General features: G+C 45.6%; 1 protein-coding gene across 2 annotated transcripts in view; it reads right to left on the reverse strand.

Moving 5' to 3' along the window:
• The window catches only part of TXNDC11 (thioredoxin domain containing 11), a 60,074-nt gene extending 35,942 nt beyond the window's left edge, over window positions 1-24,132 (reverse strand). Inside the window, exons 1-4 of one of the 2 annotated variants that reach the window (XM_019468608.2) lie at window positions 23,726-24,132; window positions 16,769-16,985; window positions 13,010-13,107; window positions 9,307-9,436 (exon numbers count right to left, since the gene is read on the reverse strand). In XM_019468608.2, coding sequence (XP_019324153.2) covers window positions 9,307-9,436; window positions 13,010-13,107; window positions 16,769-16,985; window positions 23,726-23,982 — 702 coding nt within the window. In that variant the 5' untranslated portion in view covers window positions 23,983-24,132. Of the gene's footprint in view, window positions 1-9,306; window positions 9,437-13,009; window positions 13,108-16,768; window positions 16,986-23,725 lie in introns of those variants that run through there. The other variant, XM_019468609.2, reaches the window with a different exon arrangement.
• Between the last annotated feature and the right edge of the window lie 3,193 nt (window positions 24,133-27,325).

The following is a 27,325-nucleotide window of genomic DNA, read 5'->3' on the forward strand; positions in this document are numbered from 1 at the left end:
TTCCAGGTCAGGATAATTTCTTCCTTGTCTGAAGGCTCTGTGGCACCAATTCTGTCTGGTGTTTGTTCTGACAGTATCCATCTTAAGAGCCAAAGTGGGAAAGAGTGCCAGGCCTGGAGTCAGAAGACCTAAGCTCCAGTCTGACGCTGAAGGGTCTTGGGTGGACCATTCAACGGGAGGCCTCGGCTTCCTTCTCGGGCAAACGGGGACAACGCATCATGGGGTTACTGAGAAGAATGAGCCTGAAAGAGCACTAGGCAAATGTAGACTCTTTTGGCCCAAAAGCACGCTCTTAATACATAACTGGAGCTGATTTGATCACTGGGACAAAATCAGATACCAAAGCTAAAGGAGAAACTGTTATCTGTTGGTAAAAGTTTACATCAGCACGTGGTATAAAAGAGGAAATTTCTCATCTGTAGTGGAACACACTATCTTTCAAATCTAAATCACTTGCTTAGTCTCTTAACAAACGAACTGGTTTTAGAAGCTGGGATAGTCAGAATGTTTACTTCTAACACCTAAAAAAAAAAAATCATAAAAATAATTTATTTTTCCAACAACTGAGGAAATCAAAAAGCAAAGTTATTGAAAACAGGATTTTCTTTTGCTTAACTCCTTCAAAATGTGTTTAACAAGCCAACCCAGAACTGGCTTAAAGGAGAATTATAGTGTTTGGGTTCCGAATGTTCCAAGCAAGGCTAGGTCGGTGTAACAAGCCTTTCTACCACGCACAAAGGAAGACAAAATCCTGAGAAATTCTAGGCACTTAGTTAAAACTGGGCACAAAGGTTAACAAAAATGTAAACTGATAGAAAACAGACTCATTTAAGTTTCTTTAAATTCTGACCAATGTTCCAAACCCAAATCAAATGGAATAAATCCATTCTGCCTATTAAAAGTTTCGTGGCTAAAAATCAAATTTCACTGCTCACTCGTGTGGCCTGTGAGCATGTGCAAATCTACGTGCACGACACAGCTGCACACATAGTTCTGCACACACATGCACACGTGTGCACACAGCAACGCAAGTAAGAAAAATGTGAATTCTGAGTCTTCAGGGGAAACCCAAATTAAGCCTTTAAACACGAGTAATGGTTGGACCATTCGCAGGGGTCCTGTGTAGACACCTTGACCGCGTAAAGGTTTTCTCTTGCTGATGGTGTCACTGCTGCTGTTTTCTGAGGAGCTACGTAGTTCAGATGAAGGAGACTCTCTTTGCAGAAGAACTCGTAACGAAATTTTCAAGCAGTTTGACCAAAGTAATTCCATAAACAATACGAAGCACACAACCCCATAAGAAAAACTATTTTCACTTCTCATTGCCAAAGAAATGAAAATCCTAAGATTCGACAGCTACAGGAGATGATAAAAGGCTACAGAAACTGTAAAAAAAGTAGCCACTTTGAACTCGAGAAATGGGCAAAGTCGATTTCAAGTGTTACTTTTCAAGTATTCACAGTACCATTAACGGTCTGTATTAAATTTTGAAAACTGGCATATTTCAGAATGTAACTTGAAATATTTCAAAATAAAAAAAGCAAAGAAGTGAGGTGATAATTACCTGTTTATTTCTACTGCCAATTATCACTTAAACGTTACTAAACTGGCTCTGGTTGTGCTTTAACTAAGACAAATATACCGACCACGTCCCTAGAACTTCCATGTCTCCCAACAGCTGTCTCTGAGCCATGATTAGGTTCCTCCATGGTCCTTTCTTACATCTGGAAAAGGGGGACTTTGGGAAACACAACATATGCATATTCACATACCAGGACCTTTCCAGATCCAGGGCCCTTGTCTGCTCAGCCGCAAATAAACCCAGGGGGCGCTACAGAGCAGACAACCCTATCCCGCCCCCCCACACCTGCAAGGCCCTTTCGGATGAGCTGGGCGAACACATAAACCAGGCGCTGGGACACAGGCTGTCCCTTCTCACTGGATGCTGACCCACGTGTGAAGGTCTTCCGACCCCAGGTTCCCACCCCAGTGTCCCGTGAGTCCGCTCCCGGGATGCTTAAGCAGCCACCACGCAAACAGTCAGAGGAACTCAGATGCCAGTGGTGTTCTTCCTTCACGTGTGCAGCTCATCACAGGTTTAATCAGGACACAGGGCAGCAAAGCAGCAAGACCCCTCTGGGACCTCGTCTCCTACCAATCTCCCGTCTGCTCTGGCTCCACCGGCCCGATTTCCGCCTCAGGACCTCCGACTCACCGCGCCCGCCCTCTGGAGCACTTTCGCCAAGTTTCCTCAGGGCTGGGCCACACACAGGCTTCACTGTGACTTTCTGCTCAAACCTCATTTCCTCAGAGAGGTCTCCTCTTCCTTCCGAAACAGCTACACCCTACCTCCCCGCCCTCGTGTCTATCCTATCCCTCTTCTTTCTTTGTCTGGGGGCACTTATCTGAAATGACCTCGTGTGTTAGCTTCCTAAAGCTGGGGTAACAAATTACCACCCACCTGGTGGCTTAAAACAAGAGAAATGCATTCTCACAGTTCTAGAGGCTGGCAGTCCAAAATCGAGGGGGGTAGCAGGACCGTGCCCTCCCTGGAAGCTCTAAGAATCCTTCCTTGTCTCTCTCCTAGCTTCTGGGTGGCTCCAGACGGAACTTGGCCACACTCCTCCCACGTCTGCCTGTGTCTTCACCCGGCCTTCTTGCCTACGTCTCTGCGTCCTCTTATAAAGACACCGATTAGCGGGGTTAGGCTCCACTCTAAGTCCAACATGATTTCATCTCGTGATCCTTAACTAATGACACCTGTAAAGTCCCTATTTCCAAATAAGGCCACGTTCTGATGTTCCGGGGGGGGGGGGGGGGGGGGGGGGGTAGGGGCACTACTCAACTCCCTGCACTTTGTCTGTGTTCCTGTTTGTTATCTCCGTGTTTACCTCCACAAAACAGAGGGACTCTGTCGTTCATCACTACATACCCAGCTCCGACAGTACCTGGCACGGAGCAGGCACAAAATAAACACTTGTGAACGAGTGAAAGAATGGAGACAAAAAGATAAGGGAGACAAAGCTCCTCCGTTAAGTTGACAATTCAGCAAAGAATAAAATATGATGAACACCAGACTCTAACTTGACCCAGTTTGCGTGTTTTTAATTCCATTCCATGGGGGTAGAGTATATTCAGCACCTGCTATAATGAGGTTGGAAACAGGCTATTTATAGGAGGCCAGCATATCCTTGTCAGCATACACGAGTTCTCTCTCTACTAAGTGAACACCATTTGCAGGGTGGCATAAATTTCAGCAAATGGTGCACACACCCTCTAGTGGCCGTAACACTAGTTACTTCAGAGTGCTTCTAGTCCAAGGCAATTGAAATATTTCTGTACTAATGTTATTATCACACCCTGAAAATTTAAAACCGTTTCGCTCAGTGCTGTCGAACTATGAATTGATAGAGGCAGTATCTGTTAATTTGCTCAACATTCAGAGTTGACTTTTACTAACAAACAATAGGACGGCAGGTGCCAGGCATTCTACTCCATTTTCTTCCACAATACCCGGGTTTTCTCTCTCACCTGGCAATTTTCCTAACACCTGCTTCCCCCACCAAAAGATTGCTAAGATTCTCCCCATGCCACTTAAACTTAAAACAATGGTGGTTTGCCAAAACTGCTAAGAATGAATGAAAGGATATATGCTAAATCACTCATCTTAAATGGATAAATTATAGAAATTCATTAAAAATTACAAGGAAAGAGTTCTAAATAAACTGTTGGCACTGGTGGGTAGATTATAAGGCACAAATCAGATGATTCTGTCAAGGGTTTTAAAAAATAAAAAAGCAAGCATTACTGATGTAGAAGCTAGTGATACCAAATCAAATGATACCTTAAGAAATACTAAAATTAGGGGCGCCTGGGTGGCGCAGTCGGTTAAGCGTCCGACTTCAGCCAGGTCACGATCTCGCGGTCTGTGAGTTCGAGCCCCGCATCAGGCTCTGGGCTGATGGCTCGGAGCCTGGAGCCTGTTTCCGATTCTGTGTCTCCCTCTCTCTCTGTCCCTCCCCCGTTCATGCTCTGTCTCTCTCTGTCCCAAAAATAAATAAAAAACGTTGAAAAAAAAATTAATTAAAAGAAATACTAAAATTAGAACCGTGTTAGATCTAGTCTCTTTGCCAGTGACATTACCATCACTGACTCCTATTCCCTAACCACTGAACTCAAGAGCCACCAAAATGACCATGTCATATGTGTGTCCATGCTGTCCACAAGTCATCAACTAGACTCTCCTGTCTGCATCTCAAATAGGCAGGAAGAACCCTCCAGGAAGAGGGATTCCAGTTAGTTGGAGTGAATGCAGAAAGGAGAATGTCTTAACATGGTTTGTCAATGAGAGGACTTCCAGCTCTTCTCCCTCGTTGGCGAGTTTACTTCAGTTTTTAGCTACATTCATTATTTATGAGGCAGGTATGATTTATTTTATTTTACTTTATTTTTTTAAGGAATCTCTACACTGGACATGAGGGTCAAACTCACAATCCCAACCAAGATCAAGAGCTGTGCGCTCCACCAACTGAGTCAGCCAATTGCCCCAAGTTGGTAAGACTTGAGTGCACATCCGGGAAGAAATTCTAGACCATACCCTGCCTCAATGTTGGGGTTACCAAAGAACACTCCCAACCCTGCAGAATAAATGCAAATGGGCCAATCAATAACAGGAAATGGTAAAACTCTGCTGCTTTAACAGGTCAATAGCCATGGCCCCATCCTTAATCAGCATTCTTAAAAAACACTCCTGAAAATGAAGGGAAGAAAGTTGAAGTCAAATTAAGAGGCCGACACCTTCAAAATTTTTCCATCCTGAAAGAGAAAGGCTCAAAAATGACATAAAATCGTTAAATATCCCAAGTTTTGACCTCTAGATACATAGTCAAGTTTCAACTCCGGGACCTCAAACATTTCTTCGTACACAAGGGAGAATCTGGGGAGCAAGAAACTCTAAGCCATAGTCCAGTCTCCACTTAGGGTTAAATTACACCCTCCGTACTCCATCTTTTCAATCTGTTCAGAAGGATCTTATCATTTCTGTCTTACACGGCTATTAGGAGGATCAGAAGTAAAAGCACGTGAACACTGGAGGGCACTTACCAGGGCTAGTTTACACACTCTCGTTTGCTAATAATGAGCTAAGTATTGGGGAATTTACAGAATATTTACAATATTCACCCTTTAATGTCTTTCTGTCATGTTCCGTAAGTTAAAGGCAAAATTATTTTCCTCAACATTGCATCTGGGCTCAGAGTCCTACTCTACAAACAAAACCGGGGTTAGTGACAAACGGATTTGCACAGGTTTGAGACATCAGAGCGACATAAGCATATACACATACGGTCAGGATGCGTACAATATAATAAAAGTTTACATTCAAAGTTGTTAACTTCAGAATATCATCACTTCTCAAGGAATAAATACTAATGGCACAATTTTGTGTCGGTCCAAACTACTCACGAATATCTGGATGAGAGACAAACTTACAATTAATCAATATGGTTTTTCTAAAGAGGGGAAACTACCAAATGCATTCCTACAAGATGTCACGAACACACCTAGAGACATAAGCAAAAAGCAAACAAACCCCAGAAGTACCACAGAAACATTCATGATTCAGCCTAATTCGGATATACTCAAATTTAAACACGCTTGATACTGAAATCCCTATTAATAAAAAATAGAAATTAGGAGATAAGGGTTTTGATAAAATTATCTTTCGTTAGTAAGATTTCTTTAAATTGGCAAGATCCTTAAGATATTTAGGAGGCATGCTTTTGGGGGAGGGGCACCAACAATGTGAATAAAAGGTGGAGTATCAGGGAGAGCTCTGCTGATGACAATACAAGTCATTCCTGGGGCGCCTGGGTGTCTTAGTCGGTTGGGCATCTGACTCTCAATTTTGGCTCACATGATGATCCCAGGGTCATGAGAGTGACCCTGTGTCAGGCTCTGCACTGAGCGTGGAGCCTGATCAAAGATTCTCTCTCCCCGCCCCCCACCTGTCTCCCCTGCTCATGTGTGCTCTAAAATTTAAAAAAACGAAAAAACCACCATACACACACACACATACGTATACGTACGTATGTATGTATACGTATGTGTGTGTGTGTATGTATACATATGTATATGTGTGTGTGTGTGTACGTGTATACGTATATATGTATAGGTATATATATACATATATATAATTTCTGTCTCTAATCTTCCACAGATAACACTCCAGAATTTTCTAGTCAAGGCACTGCTTTATTTTCATATGCTCTCTGCCCTGTCATACGCGGATAAACTTGGAACAATCAGATGGTGGCATTCTGTGTGCTACATGAAAAAAAGATGTGTTTTTACTAATACCTGTGAGACATTGAAGGCCTTATTTGGAAAAACAGTAATTGAAAACAGAGGTTCTCAACTGAGGTGATCTGTCCCCACCCCAGGGGACATATAGCAATGCCTGGCTATTTTTGGTTGTCACAGCTAAGGGGGGAAGGGAGTGCTACTGGTATCTAATAGGTGGAGGCCAAGAATGCTGCTAAACATTCTGGAAATCATGGGATAGCCCCCACCCCCAAACACAGAATCACCTGACTCCAAGCGTCAATCAAGCTGAGGTTGAGAAACCTTAACTGAGAGGAACATCCAAAAGTATATGGTGCTCTGGAGTGGGGCCTCCAAAAATCCCTGTATCCTTCCTCTCTCTACTCAACTCTCAAAGCCATGACAGTGGCTTCATTTCTGGATCTAGAATTGTGCCGTTGTGCTATCTTATAGACAGCGCGTATGAAACCCAGACCACATCTACGCAGTGTTGGTACGTCTCACAAGTTGAATGGTTTCACGAGCCCTGTGCTGGGCCTGACTCCCGAGTTCTTCCACCATTAATCAAATATTGTCTCTTGCCAACCAGACAATTTCACCTCAGTGAGAAGCAGCCCAGTGACAAAGATGAGACCAACATAATAAAAGCAATCTACCACTTCGGGAGGAAGCGTTTTCAAGGCCGGCAGAAACCACACAGGGCCCCATCCTGGTCCTGTTTGAAAGGCAGGCTAATCATCGTTGGACATCATTCTAACTAAGTGGGCTGCCGGAACACAGCCTTGAGTAATGTCGCCGGCACGTCAGTGCATCTGATATAGACTCTGTCAAACTCGGAGCGTCATCTCTGAAAGCACTGCTGAAAAGCAGATTCAGAGAACGCAGAGGCTAAAGGTTAAGGAATCAGCCTTGCTGCTGTCACTATGAGGGACTTGTCTCTCTCCTGCAGAGCCAACCACAGAGACATTAGAGAGGTAATAAATAAAACAAGATGAGAAAGAACACTGATACAGATGTCCAGAGGCATGGTCTGAAAAATACTTCCCAACCAATAATGGATGAACCTTCTTCTGCCTGCCTCTTTCCAGCCTCTAAACTTCACCTGGCCAAGACCAGAGGGATTATCTGAGCCAATTCACTTAACTCAGAGATGAGAAATCTGGGTAGATGAAAAATCTGCGTAAAACTCAGAAATCAGAGACCGCAAACGTCAGGGCTACAACGCAGGCCTCTAGCAATCCCTCCTTATCATGTGATCCCTGCTAAGAACTGGCTCAGAACTCTCCGGATACAAATCTCTAACAGGGCATTTGAAGATAATGAAGCCGCCTCTTGGTGCTCTTATTACAAGGCTAAATGATATCAACTTTTTCCCTATTTTGTGTGTGTGTGTGTGTGTGTGTGCCACAGCTCCTCTGGCATTCTGCTTTACTTTTGAGGAGAGACTGAATGAAAATGTAAAGAAAAAAAAGAAGGTTGTGTTCTGTAAAATCCCTACAGAGCCTACCTGAAGGAAAACCTCTTTGCCCCTGCACACAAAAGATTTCTTACGTAAGTAGGGAATTCCAGCAAGTACTATGCACGTGGGGGGTTCTCTCGATAGTGCTGAATATCCAGGATTTTTCCATGATGTCATTTCTACTGCTAAATTTTCGTTTCTTGGGACTACATCCACTAGGCATTTTCATGTCTTATGTAATTCCGATTTATAGATGAAAACATGGAGACTTAAAGAAGTTAAGTAGCCCACAGGCCACATAGCTAACAAGTGACAGAGCTCGGTGTCCTAAGTCACCATTTGGCTGTACTGCCTCTGTGCCTCTGTCATCCACTGGAAATCTACATGAAAACCCACTTCCCACACAATTCTTACACCTAACTGTCCTTGTTACACCAAAGGACTAGGCCCAGGTGCCCTGCCTCCCAGTATGGTTCCCGCCCACCAGCGTGCCTGGGAAGAACAAGAGCCAAGCCCACGAAGGGCGTAAAAATCTATCTAGTCTCCACGTAAGGTCAAGGGCACATTCGCACTAATTCACATCTGGGAACTTACAGGCTCAGTACCTAGATATTAACACCACCGCCCAGGAAATCTACCCACAGTTAACAACACATCAAAGAGTGTTGCTAACTTGACTGAAAAAGCTGTGAGGTCCCAGTAAAAGAAATTCATGTCCAGTCTACAGAAAACCTCCCTAACGCAAAAGGTAAAATCCAACCCAATCACAATTAGTAAATCCCTCAGTGAGGTCTGGGTTCATAGGGTTTATCGCTCAGGTACTTATGGTCCTGATTTTGTTGTACCTAAGGATCATTTTTACTTTCTACACCCAAATGTGATTTACACTTGTTCCAGGGAATATTTTTGTGGAACTATTCTTATAATCTACTGAGATTATTTTAAGCTTTGTACTGGCCTCTGAAATAATAAGCTGTCCTGAACACACACTGAAGATCCTACGAAAGTGATTTACCACGGGATGAAGCTGGCAATGGGAAAGCAGCAGAGAACCATGTTAGGAAACTTTCTGTTAACAAGGCCTTGAAACAGTTATGCACTTTATAAAACAGAAAGGCACACATTCCTAGGTTTTTTTAAAGCTAAACTACAACTAACACAAAAAAACAAGGAGTTCACAGTAACATGCCATGAGAGTCAAATAAAATGTTTAGACATTTGCAGTGCATAAAAATTGTAATTTAATTCTTATATCCTCTAAGTTCATCACAAGACAAATTGAAAATTGCTGGAAATTCCCAAATGAAAAATTCACAAGGTTTTACAAGTGTTTTATTCCCTTAAAACTCACTTGGCCAAACCATCCCTATAATCAAGTATCTCAAAAAGCATTTAAGCGGAGCTTATCTATAATGCGATCTTTTCAATGCTGCAAATCAGGAGGTATAAAAAACCCTTCTAATGTACACAATCCAACACCACCCGGTGAAGCCTTGGGGACGGGAGGAGATATGAAAGACAAGTACCTCGTAGTTTGAGAGAAAATCTAGTAACTCTGATTGAGATGGGATGTAGAGAAGTGGTTTCATCACCCGGCGGACAAACTTCTCAATGTAAACAGCACTCATGGGGCCTTTGTATTCGATTGGTCCAAAACTAGTACCAAAAAAATAAAAAAAAAATAACAAATAAAAATAATACACCATGCATTAGACCTGTTACGTGTAACTGAAATCATCAACACCACGAAACGAAAATGTCTCGCTTTAGGATCCCGACTGCTTCACAGGGAAGTAGCCTTCTGTGTCCCAGCAGGTGAAAGGAGGGCCAACTAAGCATTTCATGTGAGGAGAGGTACAAACAGCCACTGCCCTTCTATGAGCTTAATTCAACTGCAAATGGAATTTCAAAGCAAAGAACATTCATTCATTCTAGCCTCTAGAAAAGAAAAAAAAAAAAAATCCCCAAACAATATTTCTTTAAAAAAACAAAACCAAACAGAGAGGCAATCCTGGAAACTGACCAAAACTGCTACAGGATTCCAGGATCTTAAGTACGTAATTCAACAAGCAGAATTTACTTTTACACATCACTCTTATGTTTTTTTATTGTTTACTTATTTTTGAGAGAAAGAGAGAGACAGAGAGAGCGCGAGAGCATGAGTGGGGGAGGGGCAGAGACAGAGGGAGACAAGAGAATCCAAAGCAGGCTCCAGGCTCTGAGCCGTCAGCACAGAGCCCGACGTGGGGCTTGAGCCCATGAGCCATGACGTCAAGAGCTGAGCGCAAGTCAGAGGCTCAATCGAATGAACCACCCAGGCACCCCATACACATCACTCTTAAATAGGAAACAAGGTACGCACTTGGCCCTTGACCTACTAAAATGTACTTATTAAATATTCCCACAGGCACTTACACAAGGGCTCACTAAATCACCTTAAACCTATTTAAAGTTTTATTGCAACAAAATAAGATTATGTGAAGGGACAAAGCCAGGGACCTGCAAAAATGGTCTTATTTTCCTTTCCAGCTGTGCTGAGGGATGCCCAGGAATTGGATTTCGCATTGCTAAGCAATAATACCAACATTCAGTTATCCTTCTAAGCTAATCAGAGTCCTCACATGGCTTTCTTCAATCTTGCACAACACAGACATTCCTCAAATATAACTGAAGGGTATGTGGCGGGGAAGTGGAGTCAGGTGAAATTCAACAACTCCATAACCATTCTTCTGTCCACACAGAAACTGACATTATGCTTCCTGTTCATTGCAGCAATAAACAGTCAAGAATTACATAAATGCTGTGAGATCCCAATAGTAAATGGTTATGTAAATGAACACACACACATAATGTGATGCGATGACCACAATTCCTCAGTGTGTACTGCAAAAGATGAGGCCAAACAAAAGAATGTTAGCATGAAAAAGGTAAAAACAGCATTCTACATGCACAGCTGGGAGATAGAGTTAACAGCTCTATCAATTCAAGACTTGTAACTAACTTAAGTTCAAAAATTACCACCGCCATGACCCCATCGGCTGCCAACAATGCTTAATTTAAAGGAAGAAATCGAAAAATCATCTGATAGTTTATTTTCTTCCGCAAAAAGGGGCCAAAAACCTGGAAACCTCATCTACTCAGGCAAACAGGCTCCGGGAGTGTTGCTATAAGGATCCCAGTGACTTGGGAAAGCGGAGGAACCTCGGAATGCAGGACGCACAGTGCATTTTACCAACACGCCATCACTGCCACGACCACAGGACAAGCTGGTCCAGGGCTGCAGGGCCTTGGGGAGAGTGTTTTAAGAAACGATTCCCTGCTTCAGAGCCTTTAAAAAACTTTCCTCCTCACTGGTATCAACACACGCCAAAAAATGAAATCCACTTAAGCAAAACAGAAAGTCTACTAATTTCTTCAAGCAGCTACTACGACACTAGTTTCGCCGTTACAAAAACAGCAACAACAAAAATACAAACTGCAACGTCCTGCCCAGTGACGGGGCCTAAGTGCCACGTGTGCAAGCGCTATTAACCAAAACAACCTCAAGTCTACTGACTGGTCACGAGAGAGGTTGGGTGAAGAAACGCATTCGTTCACATGCGTTACGTATAAAACAGAGGGCTTTTTAGGTATTTCTGTGCCTGAGCGCTTTCTTCTGTTTCAGGTACACTGGGAACGGTGGATACTGAAATGCGTAGGACGAGGTCTGAACTAATTTAAACAAGTAACACTCAACAGGCGAAGAGGAGGGGCCACACCTCGAGGGCAGCAGAAACCTCAAATCCCTCATCAGGAAAATGAGAAGGCTGGACTAGATGCTCCTAAGGTTCTCTGCGTGGCCTTGCACTCTTTCTATAAATCTAAGAAAACAGGGTGAGACGATATACTGCACAGCCATACAGCCCAAAATGGTATTTTGCACTGTGTTCAAGGGAACTCTCCTGATTGCAATATCACATCAAGCTAAGCCCACCTCTGGGCAGCTGGCGTGCTTACCTAGAGTTGCAAGGCCTATCCTCCTCGCTAGGCACCTGTGCCCTATTTCCTAGCCCCCCGAAAAAGAAATGCAGGGACCTTCGCAGGGCAAACTTATTGATCCCATTACAGAGCACAGAGCTTTTACATCTTCAAATCTAACATTACGATATGAGAAGGGTTCTTCTATCTAGAATAGACTTTGAAGGTGGAGACGGGGTAAAAAAGTGCATTTCTGCTCAAGTATTATTTACCAGCTCCTAACAAACAGTTCTATGAGCCACACAACATTTTGTACTGGAAACGTGAAGTGTCATGGAGCATGACAGTCGGCAAGTGATACTTTGATGATGTCTGTCATAAATCCCCACTGACGGAAACCCAAGAAGTTCAGACAGAGGAGGGGAAAACGCAGCGTAAAAAGTAAAGCTCTTACTAATGAAAGCTTCCGTGCCCATTTTACCTTCATTAACAAACTTCAAGCCAATTACACTGAAGCCATCCCCTTTCTTCAAACTTCTTCAAGTCAGATTTCAGACATTATTTAACACACACAGCAAGGTCTGGGCAGTACTCCAAACTCAAACACCAGTATTTGTGCAGCATAATAAACTGACTCCCTAAGTGGGATACAGACTAAAGGCAGCCTCTTGTTACTTCGGGCTAGATGAATGCACTGGGGGACAAAATTTACGAAAACCTTTTAGGGTTTCAAAGCTCTCTGGGTTTCAGTATTATGGGCACAGGATTGTGGACTCGTAGTAATTTTCGTCCCAGTTGAAAAGGTGCTACGACTCCCTCCTGACTATGCTATGTTGCCAGGTAGCAGGGTTAAGGACTTCTGCGTATTCTCACACAATAAAATACTTGTAGGTTATCCGCAATATACAGCCACACAATGGGGTGCCAGAATTATCAAAAACAATGCTGCAGACTATGTAATGGCATGACAAGATTTTCACAAAAGCACGAAAAAGCAGTTTAGAAAATACTATCACTACATGACCCCTCTTTTTTTTATTAAAAAAAAAGAGGGTGGGTATGTAGAGTCACAGAAGATATAAATCAAAACACACAGAGATTATGTAAGGTTGATAAAATATCCAGACCCTTTAACTGATGTAGTTTTGCTTCTCTGTATTTTCTCAATTCCCTACAGGGAATATCTAATCCTTTTAAACAGAAAAAAGAATTTGCTTTGGAACTTAATTGGAATTAGAAATCAAAATCTGAAGACTAGCTAACAGTTCTTACCTCCGATGATACAGATGTATTACAGGGAAATGAAAGAAATGCTTCTGTCTTCTGCATTTCCCCTGGTTCCACCAACAGTTAATTGCCACAAACAACACCTGCAGAGCCAAAAAAGGTTTCAAGTGACTATGAATAACAACTGAAAAATTACCAAGATTTTAAAGATAAAATTATAGAAATGGAACTATTCCTCTCTGAAACACAAAGTATGAAAAAAAATTATTTCGAGTATTCAAAGAAGATCATAATTTACCTCTGCAATTAAAAAGAAAGACTCTCCTCTACGTGTCTAGCTCAGACACTAGCATTTTAGTAGCATTTTATAGTTTAGCCCAAGAGGGAAATGGTTTCATTTGAAACCTAAAAAATATTTTTCATGTTTATTATTGAGAGAGGGAGAGACAGAGAGAGACAGAAGGTGAGCGAGGGAAGGAGGGAGACAGAATCTGAAGCAGGCTCCAGGCTCTGAGCTGTCAGCACAGCGCTGGACACGGGGCTCGAACTCACAAGCCTTGAGATCATAACCTGGGCCGAAGTCGGACGCTTAGCTGACTGAGCCACCCAGGAGCCTGGATTTGCTCTGAATTCTAAAGTGAATGAGCAAGCATTACACTAAAACTCAGTAGAAAGAAAGACAGGTCTTTTGATAGTCAAACTGAGGGTATGAGAAGGAAAGAAAAAAAAAAAAAAAACCTGCAAATAAAACATCGCTAAAGCCAAAGGACCGTTATTAATGACTATATTAAACATGAATAAGGATAACAGATAGATTAAGGCATGCTCTGAAATGGAATATTACACAGCAAAAGTATGAATTAAATACATATTTATAGGTAGATGCTGCAGTATTTAAATCTCCAATCTACTTTGAAACGTCCCCAAACCAAGATGAGTTAACAGATTAGAGCAGAGTTTCTCAGCTTTTGCACTACGGCTATTTTGGCCTTCTGTCGTTAGGAGGGTCTGTGTTACATGCATTTCTGTTGTGCGGGGCCGTCCCCCACTCTGGGGGCGCCATGTCCGGGAGTAACCTGGCCTCTACCCACCCCAGGCCAGCAGCTCCCCGTCCAGAGCAGCGGTAACCAAAAATGGCCCCAAACCCTGCTCACGGTTCTCTGGGGGAGAAAACTTCCTCCAGTTGAGAACCACTGACTAGAGGAATAATAAGATGAATAAATACATGATAAAACAAGCACAATAAAATGTGAATAGCAAAACTCACGTGGCAGGTATATATAAACTCCTTCATCTTTGCTACGTGAAGAAATTTTCATAAGAACATTGAAAAAATATGAAAACTACAAATGAAAAATCACTTTCAAATGCCTTCCTTGTACTTACTAAGTAGCAGTATTGCTCTAAACTCTGTAGAGGCTCTATGGAGCCATTTACGAAAAAGAAAAGCAACAAAATCTTTACTTAAGGGGACATCTCACTCTTTTACTCAAAAATAGGGCACACTCTACCACATTTGCTAATTTTACTAAGCGGTAGGGCTTAAAAGATTTTTTGCCTGTTTCCAAGAATAAACCCCCTCCTTCTCCCTAGTGAGAACACAGAATAACCTAAGCTCTCCATTTGGAAGGAGCTGGAAGAAAAAAATGTGAAAAAAGCAGTGCCCATTAGTTGTGGATGGCACCATCACTCCACCACTCGTCACGTGATCTCTAGCCGAGCGGGCCACCGTGGAGGTGTGAGGTCCCGCTTCCGACAACAGGGACGTGAGTGCCAGCCCCAGAGCTGCCGGGAGAAAGCACAGAGCCCGGCACACCAGAACGCCGTGCCCACCGTCACTCGGAAGGACGGTTAGACCGCAAATAACCGACACCCTGGAACACAGTACATGCTCCCCGTGTTCCCCACACGTTCTCTAATTTCAGAAAACTTGGGGGAAGGCCTGGGGAACGCCTGCCTCCCAGGGCTCCAGTGGAGTTCCTGTTTCCTCCCTGGAAGGGTCTACCAGGTTATTTGCATTTTTTTTTTTTGAAGTCAGCTCTACTGCCCAACGTGGGGCTTGAACTCATGACCCTAAGAATAAGAGTCACTTGCTTTGCCAACTGAGCCAGCCAGCTGCAGCTCTTACTAGCCATTTTTCAAAGGGGAGGAGAGTAAAGGGGGCACAGGGAATTGACTGATCCCCTGGGTCCCAAGTCAGAGCACAGAATCACACCCCTGAGAATCCATGTCATTGGAAACAGAGGTATAATGAAGAGCTAGATTTAAACAGTGCTTTGCACCACATTCAGGGATACATACAACGGTTTGAAAGGCTTTGCCAGGCCCGGCAAAAAGCCTCACCAGCATTTATAACATTGTTACTAAGAAGAACCAACCCAGAGTTCCAAAGAAACTTGGGACCCCAGCTGCCTGCATGAGTTACCTCAGATCAGTGGTTCTCAGCAGCCGCCTCTCAGAAATCTGTGGGAGGCTCGCTCTCTGGCTTGTTGCAATGACCCAGATGCTGCAGGGCATGTGTGGGCAGGGGCTGCAATGACCCAGATGCTGCAGGGCATGTGTGGGCAGGGGCTGCAATGACCCAGATGCTGCAGGGCATGTGTGGGCAGGGGCTGCAATGACCCAGATGCTGCAGGGCATGTGTGGGCAGGGGCTGCAATGACCCAGATGCTGCAGGGCATGTGTGGGCAGGGGCTGCAATGACCCAGATGCTGCAGGGCATGTGTGGGCAGGGGTTGCCCTAGGGGTACGCCTGGGATGATGTTGCGTCATCCCAGAGCAGCTTTAAATGTCCAAACGATGTGGGGGGGAAAACCCGTTTATCACTCAAGCCTAGGACCGAACTCCTTTTTATATGTGAAGCCACATCATGGCTTTTGTATTCACTGAATTTCTCCAGAAGGCAACGCCTATACGAATACAGGGCAGAAAAGACTGGTTCCGGACTTTACCAAGAGTTGTTCACCACTTAGGAAACTCGAATCACTGTAAGCAGAGCCCCTCCAGTAACTGAGTTTCTGACACACCACACCTTTATGAGTCTGCATTTCCAATCGCCCACCCGCAGTCGTTCCACATAAAGGCACAGAAACTACTTTGCCCGAGCATTTACATACGGAAACACACATGGTCTAGTTATACATTATTTTGGTCTCCCCCACCTTTATGCGGTAATTAGTGTATTGGATTGAGTATCTTGAAATCATATGTGTAGGGAAATTTTATCACCTGTGAATTCCTTTTCAGGACAGAAAATGGCACATCACAAAATACTTGTTGCATAAATGGCAACGGGGACCCACTGAGTTGAAAACCACTGGCACAAAGAGGACTCACGGGCCCATATATCCCTCGTGTCTAGCACAAAGGTGACCTTCATTAAGCATCTGTTGCAGGTGGCTCTCTGGTCCAAGTATTTTTTATTTTTTTTCAAGTATTTTTAAATACTGCTACGTAGTACTCGTGACACATAAATGTGTCTTACGGTAAACAACTAATCAAATACCAAAAGGAGAGTCAACTACGTCTCCCAGCACTGAAACCAAACAGCTTGGGCCCCTTCGGTGAGCACTGAGCTGTGCTACAGGGAAATGCACGTTCGGCTCCCTCTCCGGCCGCTACCCACCTATGACCCTCCCAGCCAGAGATCCTGTTTCTTTACAGAAGCCTTCACGATGGATGAAGCGAGGCTCCGGGCCTTCACCCGGGCTAACTCAGCTAGCGGGGCAACGTGTGCCTCTCTGGGAACGACCCGCCCAGCACACGGTCACTCGATTCGATTCTCGGGTTCAACGTCAGCATTACCTGGTCCGACAGCTGACTCGCTGCTTGCTCAATCTCTGACCTGGCAGCAATGGACTGTCCACACCACGGAGCGTAGAAAAACAGCAGCACCACCTCTGAATCCCGGCGAACGTGCTCTGCGTAGTCCAGCTGCCCCTGGAAGAGGTCAAGAACCGGAGACCTCGAGGAGAAAAAGCTGACAGGTGGCTTTGCTGGTATTATCACATCTTTTGCTCGACTAAAAAAGAGCAAACACAGACAAGATCGCTAAGTTTATCTTCTTCTGAGGACAGCTTCGTGTGGAAGGAGAACAGAGCTTAAAAGACAAATCTCTGGCATAAGGAAAAGGAGTTCCCAAAACATTGTCCTGGAGTAAAAAATATTCTGTGCTAAGGCGATATTTAGCTGAGAGAAAGCAAGCAAGACATAAACGATAAGCTGAAAACGCCTTTCTAATATTGTCTCCCCAGATGTGGGATGGAAAGGCAGCAGACAAGGAGGATGTCTTGGAATAACCTATATTCTTCCCTCCCACACCCCAAACACTCCATCCTCGGCTCTCTGTGGCAGGAGCCACAACGTCAGAACAACCAGCGAGCTGGCTCAGAACTAAGGGGAGGGAGCACACGCGGGCTACCGCTACTAAGATTTGTATGGCAAATTCTTACATCAACTGAACTTTGAGAAGACATTAAGTTTCTTAGCTGGAGTTGGCCTGTACTTATCCAGGGCATTCTGGCAGAAGTTATACATATTGGGAAGCATCACTATAATGGAGTTGGGGGGGCCAGATGGGGGGAGCCAGCACCTCTCCAGGTCAATTACAGGGAAAATGATCAATTACAGACTCCAACAGGAGAATCCTCAACAGGAAAAGAAATAGGGGCCCCAAGAGGAAAAGATAGAACACCTCCTACCCAAAACTGACCACTTCATCAGCGATGAGCCAATGAAAAACTGTCATCCCCCTGAACTCTTGCTTCTCTCCAATTTACTTTCATTCACAACAACCCCTCCCAATTTCCTCCTTCTCCATAAAATAATGTTCCTCTCCTTTGTATGTGGGACTTGCCTATGGCTTGCCATAGCTTGTATGTCCCAGATGACAATTCTCTGCTGTTCCCGAATAAACCCACTTTTCTGGTAAAGTAACTTAAAAAAATTTTTTTTATTTAATGCTTATTTATTCTTGAGAGAGACAGAGGGTGAGTGGGGGAGGGGCAGAGAGAGAGAGGGAGACAGAATCTGAAGCAGGCTCCAGGCTCCAAGCTGTCAGCATAGAGCCCGACGCGGGGCCTGAACTCACAAACCACGATGATCATGACCTGAGCTGAAGTCAAACACTTAACTGACTGAGCCACCACAGTGTCATGATCCCAAGGCTAGTAATGATGAACAACAAAGTAACAGCCCATTTTAACTGGACACCAGGCTTCCTGAATCCCTGAGGTTCTCAAAAGGGAGAGATCAAGAGGAGACAGGAAAAACTGAGTGATCTGAAGTCACAGAGCTGCCACTACTTTTCCCATCAAGACAAAAACGGTCTTGGCTGAAGCTGCATATCCCACCATGTGAAAGGAGCCTATGAACACCTTGAGCTGTTCACACATCTGCCCTAACATGGCATAAAACCATAATGGTGGTGTAGCCAAGAAACCCACAGAATAAAAATGGGACCCGAGAAAATACTCAATTACCCCAAAAAGCAGAAGGATCAAGAAACGAACAAAAATGGAAAACAAATAGCCAGAAAGTAGACTTACTTCCAACAATATCAATCATTACATTAAACATAAAAGGACTAAACCATCCAGTTAAGAGGAAGAGAATGCCAGACTGGATAATGAAGCAAGACCCACCGTAAGCTATCTAAAAGACACACATTTTAAACATAAATTCAAAGGGTGAAAGTATAAGGATGGGAAAAGATAAATTATCTAAATAGTATGCATAAGGAAGCTGGAGTAGCTCATTAGGTAAGAGACCAAAACTAGGTATATTCTTACAATCAAATGTTACTCAGCAATAAAAGAACTGAAACAGGGGCGCCTGGGTGGCTCAGGTGGTTGTGTCCAACTTCAGCTCAGGCCATGATATCACAGTTTGTGGGTTCGAGCCCCATGCATCCGGCTCCAGAGTGACAGTGCAGAGACTGCTTGGGGTTCTCTCCCTCACACACACGTGCACACACACGCTCTCTCTCTAAAAAATAAATAAGCAAAACTTAAAAAGAAAAAAAAAAAAAAGAACTGAAACATACTATAATTGGATGAGTCTCAAAATAAGTACACCAAATGAAAGAAGCAAGACACTAAAGGATACAAACAACATTAATGCATTTATACGTTTCCAGAAAGGACACTTTCTGGGGAGAAGGAAATCTTATGCGTCTCAACTGAAAGCATGGAGGTGGTTAAACTTATGTCATCAACCTGTACGTGTCACATGTGTAATTCCACTGAGTGTAACATACACCAAAATGAAGCTGATGAGGAGAAAAGCTTGGCCACTGTGCCCCCTCGTCAGCAAGGCTTGCTCTGACAACTGAAGCGGGAGACCTGACTTCTTCTCTCGGCTCCCTATTCGTTGTCTTTATACCCCTCACCACAATCAGTAACTTACTTCTTTTACCAATTATTTATCTACTCTACCACGTCATTAACTGCATGAGGGCAAGAACCCTATCTTTTCCACTGGTAGATCCTCACGATTTATAGCGCCTGGTACTCTGAAGTTCAATAATTTGTGAAATGAACAAACCTACCCTACTCACCTCACCTGAACATACACAAAAGGAAATTAAATATAAACCCATACAGATAGACATTATGAAGAACACTCAGAACCCAAGTACCAGAGGCCCATGTGTTTTACTAGAGACGATCCTAAGGGCCACATCCTTATGTTCTAACTTCACAGATGTGTCCAAATGAACCTGATGATCTGGTTTCTCAGAACACAGCAGAGGAGCAGGAAGGAAGAACGAGGAGGAGAGCGCTGCCAGCTCTGAGACATGCAGCAGATAGACAAGTATTTAGAACCAAAATAGAAAGTGTCAACACCCAAGACCCAGACTCCTCTAAGAGTCTTGGGTCATATAGCACAAGGGAAGGAACCCACACCTTCCTCTGCATCGAGAAGGTGTTAGCTTCCTGAATTAAGAAGACAGATTTAAAATTACTACTTCCCTATTTTAGCCAAAAACTATCAATCTCCTAAAGAAGTGGTAGTACCAAAGAGCAAATCCCCTATTTACTCACTCAAACTAATTTTTCAACCCAGCAGTCAGGAAGCTTAGGCAAAATGTCTTTATAACCTGAAAAACTCGGTCACTTACACAGTAATTCAAAAAATGCTCATCAAGCACATGTTGTTTATGCTTCAGAAACTGCACTACAGGTACCAAGGCTATAGCAGAGGGCGTAATAACGTCCTCAAGGGACTTACTTTCTCAAGGAAGGAGACACGCCGACAACCAAACACGTAAGCAACACACAAAAAGATCACGGCTGCGTGGAAAATGGAACAGGGTGATTTGGCAGGTGACAGGGCATCTTTTAAGCTGAGACCCGAATGACAGGCAGTCATGCAAAGAGATGACGGAGGCCCTGTGTGTGACACATTATTAAAAGCCCCCAAGTTCCCCTCCTTGGAAGTCCTTTTCTACTATTCAAACTGGGTGCGGAGTGTGAAATGATGCAATCTGAGGAAAAACGTAGGTCTGTGACAGCCAGCCAAAGGGCACTGACGAACTCAGTATTACTGCCCCGCGTGCTCAGAGCGGGTCCTAGACTAAGTCAGCCAGGTAAACACGTGGCCCATCAAAAGGGAAACATTAACCAGGGAAGAGAAACATCTGCCTCTGCTCCACCAGAAAGGGTGACAAGCTTCCATTTAACTCTTAAGTTCGCTACACATTTTTGAGACACTGTATCTAGATCAAAGATTTCCTGCAGCTTTGAAGGCTAGTAAGTAGTCTCAGGTACACAAGACTCCAGAGCTGCTTGCAAACAAAACAGGCAGGCTGCAGCTCCCAAGTGTTATAAGAAATACACACACCCCTACACCTCCATCCAAAGAGGATCTGAAGCAGCTTTGAAATTAGAAAATGCGATAAAGCAAAATGAATATACGCACAAGTACATATATAGATACAGACACACAACTTTTTTCCCTCCAAAACCAGGGTGAAAGGAAAGAGAGCAGGATGAAGCTATGGAGATCCACTGCAGAGAAAGGCAGGTAAATAAAGATTAAAGGGGCGCCTAGGGGGCTCAGTCGGTTTGAGAATCTGATTCTTGGTTTCAGCTCAGGTCATGATCCCAGGGTCATGGGGTGGAGCCTGCTTAAGATTCTCTCTCTCTCTCTCTCTCTCTCTCTCTCTCCCCCCCTCTCCCCCGTTCAAGTGTGCTCTCTCTCTTCCTCTTAAAAAAAAAAAAAAGATTTAAGGCCCCCCAAAATGCACAATTATTGTGTTTCAACGCCCAACCTTTTTTTTTTTTTAACATTGAGAAAGACAGCGAGCAAGGGACAGAGAGAGAGGGGTACAGAGAATCCCAAGCAGGCTCCGCGCGGACAGGGGCAAGCCCAATGTGAGTCTCCAGCTCACAAACTGTGAGATCATGACCTGAGCCAAAGTCGGACGCTCAACTGACTGAGACACCCACACGCCCTTAAATCAACCTTTTCTATGTGATCTGGTTTGAACTCAGCTAAGCCACCAATACTGACAAGGGCTGTCACTGATCTTAAGCCTGGAGCTATTAATGAAAATAAAAATTTTTAAAATCCTACTCTCCCGGAAACCTCTGTCTTCATTAATGCAAAAATCTTAAAAGCAAAATAGAAAAAGGGGACCAGACGTGTTGGTGTATGTAATAGATGATGACACCCTTCACTCAAACGAGACTCTCCAAAATCAATCTCAGCCTACTGAATGACGGTCCGGATTTGCCAGCAGCAGAGCAAAGCTGGACAGGCAGGCAGCCATTCACCGGCTCCCTCCTAGCCTGAAGCAGGAAGGGACCTTGCTCTGCCTGCTCTAGTAACTCGATTTACACAATTCCTGCTTCCCCAAATCTCAAAGGACCTTCTTAGCCATTTAAAGTCAGGTTCTTTCAGAACAAACACTAAGCATTATTTCTACAGATGAACAAGCGGTAAGCTTCCCACCCTGGAGAGGGGGGAACCTCTCTTCCTGCTTTGAACCCACGTGACACCTTGTAACTTCACCATGTAAAATACTTCATCCATTTTCCTTTGCGCAGCTTGCGATGAAGAGCAAGGTTAAGAGCCTAGCACTGACAACGAAGGATTCAAATTCCAGATCAGCCACTTAATGGGGGGGGGCGGGGGGGGGGTGTGATTTTGGGCAAGTCTGTAACCGGACCAAAGCTCAATTTCTTCATCTATCAGCTGGAAGCATAAAAATATACCCAGGCTTTACTGGGGATTGAGATTTAAAAGGTCCAGACCAGGCTCTCAGATTATGCGTTGAATGAATACATGCACTGATGTTCGCTACAGTTCTCGAGGAGGCAATTTTGTTCCCCAGGGGACACTTGGCAACGTCTGGAGACAGTGCCGGTTATCATATCTAGGGCTGCGTGCTACTGGCATTTAGTAGCTACAAGCCAGGCTACTGCTGGGCACTAACATGGACAGGACAGCCCCCTTCGCCCAGCGGGCAGCATAGCACCTGGCACTTGGCAAATGTTCAAGGGCGGTTATAGTCTGTTCTCTTTCCACTAAAATTCCCAAGCCTCTGACGCCTCTCTGACAACGGGGGCCACATACTATGCAGAACATACTCAGTACAAATGCTCCAAGGGGAAATCTTCCTTTTAGCTAATATGCCAGTCAGTTGCAACCGAGACTTCTACAATGGAAGTCCCAGGAGATAATACTGAAGACTTGGGAGACCAAAAGTACTCCTGAAATTTGTCTTATTTTATTTTTTTAAGTTTACTTTTTTGAGAGCGAAAGAGTGCCCAAGCGGGGGAGGGTTGAGAAAGGGACAGAGAATCCCAGGCAGGCTCTGCGCTGTCAGCACAGATGTGGGGCTCGAACTCAGGAATCAGGAACCCTGAGGTCATGACTTGAGCCCAAAGCAGATACTTAACTGACTGAGCCACCCAGACGCCCCCAACACTCCTGAAATTTGAATTAACATTTGTACCTGCGTCCCTTCCCCCAAAAGCAGCACATAAACTTTTAATTTTTCCTGTTCACTGTGCTCCAGCCTACTCGGGCTTTCCTTCCAGTTCCAGGAAAACACCAGCTTGCCCACGCTTTGCACTTGCGCTCCCTCTACCTCCGACACTCTTCCCCCAAATCTTCGCAATGCTGGCCCCTTCCTCCTTCCTGTAAGAGCTTCCTGGTCGCTCCATCGCGAAGGCCAATCTGCCCCACCCTCGTATCCCTTCTATTATTGCCTGCACAGCACTTCCACAAGTCCTTCAAAATGACATGAAGTTGTTTTCTGCCTGTCCCACCCACTGGAAAGGAGAGTGTGATTTTTTTATCGTCAACGCTCCCCCTGATGAGCGCTCCCCGCACGGCACGTGTGGATAAATAATCTTTAGATCGATGGATGCACGAATTCTCGAAGGGCTCCAACAGCTGTGAATCATCACACTCGACGCACAAGGGCAACAAAATGCGTGTTAAATGCGGGCCCTAGAGCCTGGGCAGAAGTGACAGGTGCACCCCCAAGAAACCCCAACAGGTGACGAGCGGCTCAGAAGCTGGCGCACTTCCCTCGCTGCTAAAACGGGAGGAAGGGGCCCCGGGCAGCGCCCGAAGACCTCTCCCGGTGGCTGGCTGGCGGGCGGGCCAGGTGGCGGGCTCGGCTGCAGGCTGGGCAGAGTCGAGCCCGTCGCTGCACGCGAAGGCCGCGACGACCCCCGACCCTGCGGGCCCGGAGCGGGTCCTGCGCCGCCGCCGGGCCGGGGCCCCGGGGACGCGGGGCCGCCTCACCTGCAGGTAAACTTGAGGGCGACGAGCAGCGCGCAGCCGAGCGCCACGGCCCCGCAGAGCAGCTCGGGCCGCCGGCGCGCCATGAGGGAGGCGCCGCGCAGCCCGCGGCGGAGCCGGCCCGCCGAGGACGCTCCGGCCGGGGCCGGGCTGAAGGAGCCGGAGCCCGCGGAGCCGCCGCCGCCGCCGCCACCCTCGTCCTCGGCGTCGTCGCTGCTGCTGCTGCTGTTGCCGCCGCCGCGGCCTCCGCATTCCGACATTACATGCTCCCTGTCGCCGGCTTTATACCGCCGCCGCCGCTTCGGGCCACAGGGCCCGGCCCGGCCCGTCGCTCCCCAATCCCGCAGTTCGCCGCGCCCGCTAACCCGGACCCTCCACGTCAGCCCCGCCGCCGTCGCGAAGCCCGCCCCCGCGCAGGCGGCTCCGCCCCCGCCCGCGGAGCCTGCGCGGACGCCGGCACCTCCCGGCGGACCCCGCCCCCCCCCCCGCTGACGGAGTCTGCGCGCACGCCGGCCCCGCCTGACAGCCCCGCCCCCGACCGAGCCACGCCCCTCGCCCGCGGAGCCTGCGCAGACGGCCTCCCCGCAAGCGCCACCTGCGGCCCGGCGGTCTTCCCACAGGCCCCGCCCTCCGTCCGCGGAGTCTGCGCAGTCGCGGGTCGAGCGTCTTCCAGTCCACACCGGGATCCGCTCAGGGCGCGTGCAGGCAGCCGCCGGCCGTCGGGGCTCCCAGCTTGGCCTGCTGCATTTTAGGTGCCATAATGACGACGGCATTCGTGCCCGCGAATCCGTACAGGCTCCGGGGACATAGGTACCGTTCATTATCTCCGCCGTATTGAAGGAAAGTACCGGCAGAGATGAGAAGTGTCCAAGGACCCAGGAGTGAGGCGGGCAGGAGAGGTCACTCGGCCTCGGTTTGCACGTCTGTAAAATGGGGGTAATAGGAGTGCCTCTCTGACAGGGTTGTTTTGAGGATCAATGGAATTTATGGAAAATGGCAGGCCCATAGTGAGGTCTTATTCTTAGTTACTGTAGTCTCCCAGTGTCCATGACCTGCCTCAATTAAGCCTACTATCATCCCTTCCACCACAGCCCTTGGGGGAGGGTGCGTGCCGCCTGTACTAGCTTCACAGATGGGAAGAAAAACTGAGGCTTGGAAAAGTCACTTCCCTGAGGCCGCAAAGCTACTGGGTGAGAAATTCAGACTCAGAGGCAGCCCCCACCCCCACCCCCAAGAAACTGCTCCAGGAACCCACTGCTGACTCTCAACACTTCCCTGACTCTGAAGGTTAGGTCCTTTCTGAATACGTTTTGTGATTATAAAGGACAAGCCAGGGGATGAGATGGGATGGAGTCGTTTCCATGAGAGAGAGGGACAACTGCATCTGGCACTAATCATTAAACAGCTCTGGGGGCCGTAGAGCGCTGTAAATGACTACAAACTAGGCAAATAAAACGCAGAGGGAACAAAGCAGTTATGATTGCAGGCAAAAAACAAACAAAAAGCATGGCTCAGACCCAGAAGTTAGGGTGAGACCTCCCCTCTGCCACAGGGCAGCTGTGTGAGCCTTGAGTCTGGTTTCCAGGGATATAAAATGTGGCCACCAGTGGCTACCTTGCTAGGGGCCCAGGACATTCAGCGTGTCCACCACTGAGGCCCAAAACGTTGGTAACTTATTTACATGTACCATTTTACTATTTGTCTTACATCTCTCCTTTTGTTCGCTCTTCCTTTTGTATTAAGTGGATGTTTGCTAGTATATTAATTCCTTTAATGATTTTTTTTTTTTTTAATGTTTGTTTATTTTGAGAGAGGTGGAGAGAGAGAATCCCAAGACTCTGGTCTCCATCCTATGAACTGTGAGGTGATGACCTGAGCCAAAATCAAGAGTCAAATGTCACCCGGGCACCCTTCCTTTAATGATTTTAAACCTTTTTGTTGTTCTATCCTTAGCAGTTGTTCTGGGGATCGCTGTATACATTTTTTTCAGAATTTCAGAATTTCTAGTTGAGATTTCTACTAGCTTAATTCCAGGAAGATCTGAAAACTTCTCCAAACTAGCTTTTACCTCTTCCTGTTCTTGTGCTATTATTACTTTTCCACCTCTTCGATTACAAACCCGGTAATTCCGTGTTCTATTACTGTTTTATATAATCTTGTTTTTATAGATGCCGGGGGAAAAAAATGTATTTAGGAATACATTTTTGATATTAACCTTATTTACCATTTCTAGTCCTCAATTTGTCCGTGTAGATCTGAATTCAACAGTGTATTACTAATACACTTTTGACACTGGTCAAAAGTCACCCGGTCCCCATTCACTGTAGGGTGCTAGAACAGAATCTACCCTACACTTCTATAAGACACCTGTCATTTGCACAGGCCTTGTATAAGGTTCAAAGAACTTTTGCTGCCTGTGGGTTGTCTCTTAAGACCCACAATACCTTGTGGCAATACAACGTGATGTCTTATAGGCCAGGAAACCACCCTGGATTAAAAAAGGCGATTGATTTCCTTTTCTCTATGTAGACATGTGGCTGCTTCTCTGACACCAGAATGTACTTCTGAAACTGACAAATTCAGTTCTGAATATCCCAGGCAGTCAGGATCAGACTGCACTGCTCTACAGGGCTAAGTCAGCCCTAACTTGTCCACATCAACCTGCATGTGAGTTTTCATGGTCACTTTTTATACCATACTCAAGTTGGTGGAGTTGGAGAAAGGGGCAGGGAGATTATATACCATATATAAACGCTTTCTTAGAACCCGAGACAAGTATACTCATTAGCTTTTAAAGCTTCTAAGCATTTACCCAGCCAACAGGATGTGCCTGACGAGGTCCAGGTTGGCAGGAATTTCGGGAGGGAAGCCGACCCCTGAGCCTGAGTGGTCCATGCAGTGGTCGCTATGCTTCCTGGAGACTTTGTGTCAAGACCCCAGAATTGGCTTTCCAGAAATTAGCGTTCTTTCCTTGCAACAAACACCCACAGGAAGTCTAAATTCTAATCTCTCAAGGCCAACTGATGAGTGTTTTCATTCTCATCTTGGACACTCACAGGATCTCAAACTTTAAGTTTCCAGCCTGGATTCTGAACACGATGACAACCAACTTTTTTTCTTTTTCTTTTTTTTTTTTTAAGAGAGGGAGGGAGAGCCCATGTGCACGTAAGTGGGAGACGGGTAGAGGAAGAGAATCTTAAGCAGGCTCCAGCCCAGTGCAGAGCCCGACTCGGGGCTCAATCTCACCACCAGGAGATTATGACGTGAGAGGAAATCAGGAGTCGGACGCTTAACCACTGAGCCACCCAGGCGCCCCAAGACAACCAACTTTTTAATCTGTAAACCGAAGCAGAACACCAGAGACAACTTTTGAACACCTGCTACTCTCCCTGAAAAAAGGAGATGGGAAGCAAGTACAAAGAAAAAACGGAGTGAAGGCCTTCTGCCTAGAGAGACCTCGTACAAAACTTACACTACTGGTCTACTCTCCAGAAAAGGTCACTTGTAGCAGATTATCTATTTGGCAAATAAGAGGCACTCCTGACACATCCACCAAGTCAAGTGGGTCCCAACTGCCTTGTCACACATGGAGGGAAATCAGTC

Source organism: Panthera pardus, unplaced genomic scaffold (assembly GCF_024362965.1).
Source record: "Panthera pardus isolate Hobbes unplaced genomic scaffold, ASM2436296v1 HiC_scaffold_5, whole genome shotgun sequence".
In the NCBI taxonomy this organism is placed as follows: Eukaryota; Metazoa; Chordata; class Mammalia; order Carnivora; family Felidae; genus Panthera; species Panthera pardus.